This window comes from Drosophila innubila (genome assembly GCF_004354385.1).
Source record: "Drosophila innubila isolate TH190305 chromosome 3R unlocalized genomic scaffold, UK_Dinn_1.0 2_E_3R, whole genome shotgun sequence".
In the NCBI taxonomy this organism is placed as follows: Eukaryota; Metazoa; Arthropoda; class Insecta; order Diptera; family Drosophilidae; genus Drosophila; species Drosophila innubila.
The window spans coordinates 6,261,930-6,274,097 of NW_022995380.1; the positions used below are offsets into that span (position 1 = coordinate 6,261,930).

General features: G+C 35.2%; 1 protein-coding gene across 2 annotated transcripts; it reads right to left on the bottom strand.

Moving 5' to 3' along the window:
* Window positions 1–213: 213 nt before the first annotated feature.
* On the bottom strand, window positions 214–6,972 carry LOC117791216. 2 transcript variants are annotated; one of them, XM_034630906.1, is made up of 2 exons: window positions 6,197–6,972; window positions 214–1,246 (listed from the first exon to the last, which is right to left on the bottom strand). In XM_034630906.1, the coding sequence occupies exons 1-2, from the start codon at window positions 6,570–6,572 to the stop codon at window positions 1,065–1,067; spliced, it is 558 nt and encodes a 185-aa protein (XP_034486797.1). In that variant the 5' UTR covers window positions 6,573–6,972; the 3' UTR covers window positions 214–1,064. The 2 variants fall into 2 exon arrangements, with proteins under 2 accessions (XP_034486797.1, XP_034486798.1); XM_034630907.1 differs by lacking the exon at window positions 6,197–6,972 and adding an exon at window positions 4,204–4,264.
* Between the last annotated feature and the right edge of the window lie 5,196 nt (window positions 6,973–12,168).

Below are 12,168 nucleotides of genomic sequence, written 5' to 3' on the forward strand. Positions count from 1 at the left end.
CTTTTCCTTCTCCGGCGCCTCGAGTTTTCTTTACGCTTCAAGCAAATCACGCCATCAAGTGCCCCTCCCACTCACTTCCCGCCCTCTTGGGCAAATAAAAAGCTTTTAAATTTTAACTTTGCATTTGTATTTTTGTTTCTTTTTTTTTTAATTTTATCATTTTTGCTAAAAATTACAGTAAAAAGTTTTTTTGTTTTTGTTTTCATAATTTCATTTTGTATTGTGTAAGCTTTACAATTTATAGTTTCATTTAAGGAAATATGCACAGTTTGTGTTTTTGTTTATCTACTTCTTCCAACATACACATTTGAAGAATAGTTGAAGATTTTGTTTAAAGTAATTCGAATTTTTACAATATAGAATGGAAAAATTTACAATAAATACAAGATCAAAATCGTTGTACTGTTAAACTGTGTGTGTGTGTGTGTATATATGATTTTGAGTGAGTGTGTGTGTGTGTGTTTGTGTAAGAGAGTGTGTAGAATTTAAAATACAATAATTTCAATTAAATTACATTTAGGCAAAATAATAATTTAATAAATTGTTGTTTTAATTGAGATCATGTCAAATTGTAAATACTTTCGGCACACGCGTGCATCAAAAGCCAGAAACACGCTGAGAACGCTTTGAAATTGGTATTGGGGGTGGGGCTATCATGAGTATCTATGTATCTAATAGATGCACAGTTTGTCGAGCTAATTAATAATTCTTAATTTATATTTACTAATTACAACTGTGGCTAAATGTCAAAGTAATTATAGTATTAAGTAATGTCATTACATTTTACGTATTGCCAATATAACTAATAATAATACAAATAAAAATAATCAAAAATTACGTTTGGCTCTGCACGCGTGGCACATTTTTTTTGTTTTTTGTTTTTTTTGTTTTGTGTGCGTGTGTATTTGTATGTGTGTGTGTGTGTGTGTGCTTTGCAACAAAAGCTTAAGCAATAATTTGGACTGTTAAGTCTTGGTTTTGTTTAAACAAAAATATACACATATAAAAAAAACATAAATTATTTAAATAATAAAAGTTTGTATAATAAATATTAATTATTGCCGTTATTTTTCGTCTTCTTCTTCTTCGTCTTCGTCTTTGCGTTGTTGTTGTTTTTGTTGTTCCTTTTGCTGCTGCACATACTTCTCCTTTTGCCCATTTGTCCCCATTTCGCTACTTATATTATCACGTATACGTTTTGGCACATTCGAAATTGCAGTGTTGGCTTTGCGTACCTGGTAAGTACCTGCAAATGGCAGAAAAGAAAGAGGGAAAAAAGCAATTAGAAACAATTGTGAAAAGTAAATACAGCAAAAGTGCAAACGTCGTTTGACCTTCAAAAAGAGATGTGCTAAAGGGAAAGGGAAAGCGACGACAAAACGCAACTGCAAACGCAGCAAACAAAGCTGCATTCAATGTGTGTGTGTGTGTGTTTCTAAGTATCGATATAATGCAAACACACACACACACACAAACACACACAAGTAGAGAGCTTCTCTTATCATCTTATTGTAAATATATTGAATATGCATGCAAACGAACACAGATATGAATGCATATTTGTATGTAAACATACATATGTATACATATATATGCACCTGGTCTGTGATAAGTGCCATAAGAGTGGACAGCAAAAACAACAACAACAACTGTTAACTGCACTCGAATATTTGTTATCTTTTCAGCGCTTTTCTTTAATTCATAACACATCAAATGAGCACAGCAAAAATAAAATTGCTATTGCTGTTTTACTTATTGTTGTAGATACTCTTAGCCTCAATCGGTTAGTCATTGCTTCAGCTGACATCTCAGAAGAAGATGTCAACACAAATAAAAGCTTCAACACATTGACCCAAAAGCTGTAAGCGAGCGATAGAGATGGACAATGGTCGTGACTGTTCTCACTCTTTCATCTTTAATATGCATACAGCTGAATCTGAATCTAAGCTGAATCTAGTCGAATACTATCGATATATAAAGATGAAGTCACTACAGAGACTGTATATAATAATTTTGATTTTTTTGTAATCGTGAAAGTTATTTATGGAAATCGTGGTGAAAATCTGTAGGTAAACCCCTTTTAAAGTTACGATATGCATTTTTATTAATTTATAAAAAAAAAGATAAATTTTGGGTTATACTTTAAAACTTAAGCAATATTTTTGACCAAATGAATACAACACAAATAATAATTCGATTATTTCTTAAGTTTAATTTTTCCTCATCAAATATTGATTATTTTTTAAATTTAATTTTTACTTCAGAAAACTCAAATTGCAAATTTCAATTTAATGATTACAATTTGATTTGTAAAGTATAACTCAAAATGAATCATTATATTCGTGTGTGTCACAGCAACATCACTTTCAAACCTCTAGTTAAATATGCCGGCACAAAGAAAAAGTACGGAATTAATATTTCAGTTAAATAACTAGGAAAGAGCAAAGGAGTGTGTAGTTTTTTAACCAAATTCGATAATGTGAGAACTGAAATTAATTTAGTTTTGATTGTAAGAGATTTCTGTGACACCCCCGATTGTAAATAAATCAATATAAATAACAGAAAATCATTATATTTTCATTTTCATAAAAAAACACATAATGATTACAGTGACAGTTAAATTAAATGTTACAGAAACTGAATTTGCTCATCTCTAAAAAGTGATGCATGGGCAGAAAAAGAAGAAGACAATAGTCGCTAACGCCGTTGTAAGGCATTTTACAGTTATGGGAAATTATAAACCAGCGACAACAAAACTTCAAAGCGGTCACAAGAACGCGGTGGCATGTACAATGTACATTTTGTGGCTAACTGTGCTTGTTGTTGTTTCACTGAGCGGGTGGCAACTGTAATGGGCGGTGTTGGGAGCGGGGGGGTGAGGTGTTCCACTGTCATTCCGAGCATTGTAATTTACAGTTATGAGCACGCAGCTGTGTCGCTGGCTGCCAAAGCTTTCCAATTCATTATGCGCTTACACCGCTTTCTACAACAATACAAACGAAACACACAACAACCACAACAACAACAACAGCAACAAACAGAAGAAGGAAAGAAAGCAAGAGAGAACTTATGAAATCCGCGTCAGATAGGACGGTGAGACGACAACAAAACGCGTTTTGTTTACGAAATGTGTGTGTAGCGTGGCGACGATGAAAACAGGAATGACGACAACGACAATGAGAACGACGACGCCAACAAAGCACATAACATAAATATATTTATGCACATACACACGCACATATATATGTATGTATACATTTATGTGTGTGTGAGTGTATCCATGAGTATTTATGAGGCCGTGAGAGTTGCTGCATACATAATTATAAGCTTTAGCTGCCACTGCCAATAATTCAGGCCGGGGGCGTGGCACAAAACTCCAAAGCAAAACAAAAAGCGCAAGCAACAACAAAAAAAGCAAAACAAATGCCTCTCTAACTGTTAAGTACAGTGGTGGTCAAAACATGCCAAATGTCTTTCACAATGTGTGCGACCGCGAAAACTATAAACTATAACGATAAGAAAACTTTCCAAATGTACATGAGATACACACACACGCACACACATACACACACACAGAAAATAAATAGAGCAAAACTTTTAACAGATATGTAGTTGTAATTATAATTGTAATTGTAATTGTATAAAGTTACTTAATCAAGTTCTAATTTCTGGGAAAGTAATTACATACAATGTATCTATAAACATATGAATAGAATCTTCCAGCAAATAAGAAGGTAAAGATACATTTATGCATACAGATAAAATGGATTTTTGATACTATTAACGGTGAACATATATTTAATCTTGATACATTGTGGTATCCATGATAAACTTTTTTAATTTACAAAACAATTAAATGCTCTGAATATATATTTAAATATAAATAAGTTGTATGTTTGTAATTGTAAATATGCAAATTATTGAGGCTAGAGCAATGCAACTGTACATAAATAAACAAATTTATCAATGATCATGTTTAAATAAATCATTTCTAAACGTCAGAACCTTATTCGATAAAAAAAAGTGAAAAAATCTTCTAAAATTGTTATTATAATTAATAGAACATTACAATATTATAAATGTTCGAATCCCCAAATTTTCACGCATCAAAAACTGACGCAACAATTTGTTGGACCTGCCACAAGTCGCAGACACAGACACAGATACAAACACCGCCACCGACACCGACGCTGCTGTACTTACGCGTAACGAGTGCGTGACCTTCACGACGAGTTTTGAAAAACAACATTATACGCAGCCCACATACACACATACGCACCACACACAGATGCCCAAATACACACGCATACATACATATAAACATGCTTATCAGTGGAGACAAACTAAAAATAAAAATCACAAATTCGCGCCAAAACTCAAAGAAAACAACATTCTATAAACCCGCGTGTGCCAATGGAAATGGAAACAAACAACAGCAGCAAAGAACAACGTTTACGTTCTCTCATTCTCTTGCTCTCTCTGCAGCTCGCTCTCTTTGCAAAGCAAATTACGATCAGACTATGGCCTGCCCGATTGTCTGCCACTGTAGCTGTGCGAATATGTTATGTGTGTGTTTGCGTGCATGTGAGAGCGTGTGAGTGGGCTGACAAGGCGTGTATAAGAGAGTCGACGTCGATGTTTTTGATTGTCGTCGTCGTTGTCGTTGTGGGTGCGGCTGCCAAGCAGCAGCAACAACAAGAACAACAACATCAACGTACAGTCGCTCGCAGGCGTGTGCCAAGTTTTAATTTTCTCTTTGATTCGGATTTTTTGTTTTCATGCACATGTATACGTACATGTGTATCTGGATTTATATGTATATGTTGTTATGCATATTCATGCAACAACAACACAAAGCGTTGACAGTGATTTCCATTTTAATTGAGGCCTCTCGATTAATTGCCTGCCAACTGCAGCTGCAGCTGCGTTTCACTGACGCAATCAGTTGTACATTTCTTTCATTTCAGTGTTATTTTTATGCACAAACTAAATCATTAGATATTTTCGCATCTACAAGATATTTTTTTTGGCGGGAAAAATATATTCTGTCAATTGAGCTACGCAGCCAGCGCCAACGTCGACGTCAACGTCGCGACGTCAAAGTTGTTATTCAATCGTTTTTCTGTTTTTGTGATTTTTTTATGTTTATGCTCAGTACTTTGTTGTTGGATTTCTTATATCTGGTTTTTTGGAGACAAACAACAAATACATTAACTGCAAATACTTTGCATTATTTCAGATACTACGAAAAGTAGTGCGAAGCAGAGAGAACGAAATCGAAGTCGTTGATCAATTAAACTTTGAGTGAATAAATAAAAGAGAGACAAGCAGAGAGAGAGAGAGAGTGTGTGTGTTTGCACGTATCACAAAAATGGTTAAGAAACGACGCAAAAAAAAACAAACGACTATCAAAACAAAACTACAAAAACACGAGACTCAAATCAAATTATGATTTTTTGCCGCGCAAATTAACAAAGCCTAACAATAACCACAGCCCAGTGTAAACACAGTGGTGCAAATATTGCAATAGGGTAATAAATATAAAGCGAAAGGTTATTGAATTTTGGATATCTGGCATTTTAAGGGGCACTGCACCTGAGCGATAAGTAAAGAGGAGAATATGAGTAAGCAATGCAAATGCGTAAAATGAGAGAAACGGCAAAACAAAACAAAAACAAAACAAATGTGACGTCAACGGGGGTTGTTTTGCTAAAGATACAAGATACACATTGTTGGCGGATTGACGGGGGTTGGTTAGAACACACAACCCCCGATGGACAGAAATCAGGTGACTACAACTACAACTCCTGATTGGGATATATGATTTTAGTTGTTCATTTACAATTTAAAATTGTGTTCAGAAAACTCAAGAGCTTTTTAAAATAACCATTTGAAATATAGGTTTTCCTTAAATGTCTAAGATTTAAATTTTTCAAAGTCAAAAAAATTGTTTAACTGAATTCAATTTCATTTTTAACAAAATTATTTAATTTAACAAATTTACTAAATATTTATTTTATGCATTTATATTTAATATAGAAAATAGTAAAATTCAATTCAGTAAATATAAAATCTAACACAAATTTTTTAGACATTTGAAAGCTATGGTTGCTTATTTTCAGGGTTGCTTTAGCGCTATTACCGATTTGTAGAACATGCCTATAAATATATTAATTGATAAATGAAATAAACTTACGTTTAATGCCTTGCAGACGCGCATATGGCATTGAAGCTCCAAAATGTTTCTTTGCACTGTCACATTTGTTCACAGCTGAGATCGAGATCTGTTGATTGCAGTTTTCCTCTAAGACTAAATCAATGTTATAACGATTTTTAACATAGTCGATTTGTTTCTCCTGTTGCGAGTTTAACATTGCATCAACTTCACCATCGCCAGGACTGCCAAAGAGATTGCGACGAATGCCTCGGATGGCGGGCGAGGACATTACGGGGCGGACAGGCGGGGGTGGGGGATGCAGCGAGAGTACCGTTGCAACCGGTGCCACCTTTGTGAACCACATACTTTCATGTATCTTTCTTTCACTTGGATTGAGTTGATATCTAGTGCCCATTGTTTTTGTTTTTTTCTCTTCAAGTTATAATTTATTTTCTTTTATTTTTTGGTGTTGAGCTTTCACTTGAACTTTTCTTTGTACAATTTCTTGGTTGCCAAACACAAACAAACACACACACACGAGTGCTCAAAATCAGGTAGCGGCAAAGTCACGTACCTTTTGAGAGAGCATTGCAAATTGCATATGTGTAGCTGCAAATTGCAATCTGTTGCGAGTGAAATGCACTGATTTGTTCAATTTGCTATTAGCACTGTTTTTGTATTCAATTGTATGTATTTTTTATTGCTTCAGGTTGTACGAGCGCAAACGCAAACATACAAAAAAAAACACGACACCCGTGCGGAAAGTCCGTACGATTCAAACGTTCAAACAAGATTAATGTAAACAACAGAATTTACTTTATAGGCAAGCTGCGTCTGTTAACGCACAGAATGTGAAGCGAATAACAGCGAACTCTCTTTAACCGAGCGTAGAGAGCTCTGTAAAGGTAACTCAGAACTAGTGTTACCAGCTGTTAAAAATAAAGCTGACTTCACCACCGTCTGGAAGCTAAATTGTCTAACAAAAAGAAACCAATTTATCAATATAGAAAATCCTCTAGAAGTTTATCTTGATAAAATGGAGTCGAAATAATTTTTATGGAGCCCAGACATTTTATTTTAATAGAAAGGCCAGGCATTAAATTTTCAGAAATTAGGAATAGTGGAAAAAGCAACAGACTTTTTGAAAGAGTCAGAAATACCGCTGCACGCTTTTATTAATTTTGCCTCACAAATTGGTCTTAAAAAAGCCAAATTTGTTTAAAAAGTCGCCGCTTTGTCAACACTGCTGTGAGCATATAACAGACAAAGAGAGCAGCATGCGTGCTCTAAGAGAGTCATGGCTAAATAACATTAATGAAGCGGAGAGTGTAGCCAGAGCTCGCATCAGCTTCTGTAAACGGATTAAATGTATGTTGTACATCTGTTATGTAACAGAACCTTAACATTAAATTTAAAATGAACGTAATGCAAATTGCAAAGTGCAAGAACATTGCAATAAATTAATAATTTGATGCAAATTCAAAATTCGAAATTAGATAAAATAAACGTGAAAATTTCAATGAATTATTTTAGGTTTGTCATCCCTTTGGATCTACAAAACTAACAGAAAATCAAGAAAATTTTAACAAAAGTTCAGAAACAATTTACAAAATGCTATCTTTAAAATAAGGAAATATTAAAAAAAAGGTATAATTTTTTGTTTACCTTTTTTAACTTTTTACCTAATATGCGAATGCTTACCGGATCGGAAGCTTTTCTCTGGGCCGGGTTTGTAATGGGAAAAAAACAATTTTAACAACTTTGATTTCTATGAAAATGCTTGAAAACGTACAAAGTTTCTTTCTAAATTTTGTAAGTATTACATTAGGGTTGTTGGTTGATGTTTTGATGATGTTCAAGCCGTAGTTCAAGGTCAAAACTAGTTTCATGCAGCATTAAACGGACTAATTGTTGAGACGTGTCTACAAAAACATACGACAAAAAAAAACAAAACAAAAACACTTTCGCGCTCTAGGCGCTTATTCAAGCGTTGCCCAAAAACGAAAGTGAAAACAGTTTGAAAGCGACATAGAAAATACGTACGATGAATACGATTGTAAATTTGTATGTATGTATTTTTATATGTATGTGTGTGTATCACATTTGCGATGTTGCTGAGTCAGCTTGAAACAGCTGGTTTTTTGGACCACGGTCAGAGGCAGAGAAAGGCCAGGTTCAGGGCCAGGGATTAGTCACTTAAGTGCCTGAACTCAGACAAAGGCGACGCCTATTGGCAAAAGGATTTCAATTTTTGCCCAACTGGGAAACCTACCTGCAACTGTCACTGCAACTGCAACAATAAGGGTTGAGATTTGGGGTTGGGCACAGGTCGAAATCGGAATCATTATTTCTCTATGCAAAAATCAACCCTCGCGCCAAAAAAAAAATACAAATAGAAAGTATCCCTCTTGAAAATGTGTGAAAATTGGAATGGCAGTCGTAAAACGGATGCGTCATTTTTCATGAAAATGCGTTTCAATTTGTTGTCGAAGTTCGCTGCAACGCAGCGCTAGATTTGTGGACTATGGACAAGCAAGTATCTACGAATATGTATCTTTATCTGCTCAGTTGGCGGTGGTGGCTACGTGATCGGCCTGCTGTTGGGCTACTTTTGTGGCCAACTTCCGCTAAAAACAGCTTGCGTTGCAGCAAATCACATGCTGTGTGTCTCATCGGAACTTGTGTCTAAATAAATGAGTGCATAGATAGGCCACGTACCACATGAGGCAACATTATCGCTGAAATTGTGGCACGCGAGTCGGAGAAAAAAAAAGACAAAGTCAAATGTCAGAGGGTTTGTATTGTTCTCTTGCTGTCCCACTCGATTTATGGCTGTCTCTTTCGCTTGTATCTGTGTCCCGTTGCTGTGCGCTGACGTCATGTTCGCCTAATTAATAAATGAGCTCATTAAATGAACTTAAATGAGTTCGGGTTGCATTACAACATGCACGTGGCAAGCGAGCATACAGAATGTTCATGTGCATAACATGCAGATACATACATAAAATGTATCTAGCAGATACATTAGGGCCGTCGTCAGTCTATTTATAGTGCGTGGGGCGGCATCTGGGCGCTGCAATCGCAATTATGAGGAAAGTGCAGTCAACAGTCCCCTCATCTCCTGTCAGAGACATGCCAAGATCATAAATTTTGCGCACAGCTGAGATATCCAGCTCACATCTCTCTCCTGTTTTTTTTTTTGCATTTTTTTTTTCGAGGCATCTGTATATTTTGCGCCAATTTGTGCGGCTGCTGATCTCCGAGAGAAACACACATGCACACACACTCACAAACAGAATACCTGCTGCAAATGTTGAGCAAATTTTTGCGCCAAAAGCAAAACCTGAATCAGGCACAGCCGGAGCACACTTACCGCTCTCCGCTTCCCTCTTCCCGCTTCCGCACCTTTAACATTTTATTGAGCCGCAGCTCAAGCTGAACAAGTGCTTTGCTTTTTTTTCCTCTTATTTTCCCTTGTTTTTTGCGTGTTTTGTTTTTGTTTTGCTTTGAGCTGCAGCCGGGCTCAAAGAGAACGCAATTCTTGTTTTTAATGGGGGTTTATGGTGGGGTAAGAAGATGCCAAAAAATAACATCTGCTCCCGAAAACCATAGACCGGAATTGTCGATGTCGCCGTCGTTCTTGTTGTGGTTATCGTTGTCTCAACAAAAGGGTAAACTGACTCCACTGGGAAAGAAGTCTGAGCTTTGGGTCTTATCAAATTAACTGGCAGACAGGGAAATAAATATAAAACTGTTTAAAATAAACTAATCTATTTTAAATAACTGCCAATTATACAGTTATTTTATTTAATTTATCGTAATAAAATACACATTTATTATGTTTAAAAAAAAATCAAATTTATTTTTGTCAAATTTCTTAACAATTTTTTATTATTAATTAGCATCATTCGTAATATTTAGATATTTACGACTATGGTATTGTCTTTCAAATTGAAGGTAAACATTATAAGTTTTATTTTAAAAAAATTCATGTAATCATTACTTCATGATTTATCTTCAATGACAATGATTATTTTTGAGTAAAAAAAATAAAAATCACATCAAAATCAATTAATTTAAATCATAGCGAAAATGCAAATATTTTATTTAAACGATCATTATGGAGTTTTTCTTTTTCTTGTATCTTTCTTCCTTGTTGTTAATTTTTTGAATTTAAAAAAAATCGAAAATAATCATTATTTGTGATCTCTGCTTTCAATACATTTTAAATATTTTTTTGTTCGGAAATTTTTATGATAATCACTAAATTACTCATTGCAAATTAAATGTCTCGTAATAAATTAACAATTATTTTATTTAAAAAAAAACCATGAACTTTATTTTTGAGAATTTTTGATTATAAATTAGTACCATTCGTTATATTTAGATATATTTGACAATAGTATTATCTTTCAATACATTTTAAATATTTTATTTCTTGTGATATATTTATGATAATTACTAAATTACTCATTAAATGTCTCGTAATAAAATGCCCATTATTTGTTAAGAAAAAAAACATTAACTTGATTTTTGATAAGGTTCTAAATAATTTTTGATTCATTATAAGTAATGTTTAAAAACATTCCACAACAGTATATTCCTTTAAATACATTTTAAATATTTTATTTTTCTATTTAAAATATATATGGTAAACAAACTTCACTGAATTTCAATCATTTAATTGAAAGCTTACTATTTATTGGTAGACAACAAATATGCCTTTAACTTATTAATAAATTTTATAACGCTATGTTGATCTTCTATATATAAAATAATCTGTTATATAATCTAATCTGTTATATAAATTCAATATATATCTTATTTGTAGGACAAGTATGATAATGTTAGGTCAACTTATGGAGCACCTGAACCGTCTGAGAAACCATACAACACTTTATAAATCCGGGACTGTTCCGGTTCATACAAGATCATCTTCCCTGCTTGTAATTATAGTTTTATTTTTTGTGTCCCGTTTTGTTGCTGTTGTTGCTGTGCTAATTTGCTGCATTTATCTTTATTTTCGAAGAGACACACATACGTAAATGAACATATATATGTATGTATGTGTAAGTCCCCTACGTGACTCTTTTTTTTTTGGTGCACGCTTAATTGCAATAGTTGAGTCTGAGTCTGAGTTCGGATTCGAGTCTGGGGGCTCATAAATCTCACGCGCCTCGGATTGCAGTGGATTCGTCTGAGGAGTGTCCAGTTCTAAGCGCATAGATAACAGAGAGCCAGGAGAGCAGACCAGCAGACCACCGCAATTAAGTAAAAAAAGGTGTTTTGGTTGCTCAGTTGACGTACCAGGAGCGGACCCACCAGCTGGCCCGTTTCAAATGACCAATGTCCAGCTCATAATTCACGGGGAGACGGGAGGAAAAAGGGTTGCGCCAGTCAAGGGAAAGTCTGTTGCTAGCCGAAAAGCGACAACAGCTTGAAGATGATATATGCATGTGAATATTGGAGTACTATATGTATGAGTCTGTCTGGGGCAGTTGCAGTGTGGGCAATGTTGCATAAATCAAAGTTGCGGCTTTACGAGCGCGTTGCATGCTCAGCCAGTTAGTGAGTGGGTCAGTTGCACGATCTCGATCTCAGTCGCTGTCCCTGTCCCCGGCAAGCGGCACGTTTAGCCTCTGAGCATTGCATGTGGCACGGCAAGTTGCCACCTATGCATGTATGTTACTTGCCACTCGTACTTGCGCTACAACTGACCCACTTGTGGAAATCTCAAAGCAGTCCGTTACTTTTCACACCCAAACTGGTTGAGAAAAACGCGAACTCGAATGCGAACTCGAATGCGAACGCGAACGCGAAAACTAGCGACAATTGTCACTCGACGAACGCGAAGGAAAAACCAGCCGAGTGGAAAATGCCAAACAATAGACCTAAAGAGACCTCAAGAGAACCAAAGAAACATTGCTGGAGACCAGCATAATTGATAGACATTTAAATCGTGGCGGCTTTTCCAACTGGTTTTTCATTTTATTTCAACATTTTTTTTGCCT

Coding starts and splice junctions, on each gene's coding strand:
- LOC117791216 (XM_034630906.1), bottom strand. CDS start 6,572: ATGGGCACTAGATATCAACTCAATCCAAGTGAAAGAAAGATACATGAA. Junction 1,247..6,196: donor GCGTCTGCAAGGCATTAAAC/GTAAGTTTATTT, acceptor TGCCATTTGCAG/GTACTTACCAGGTACGCAAA.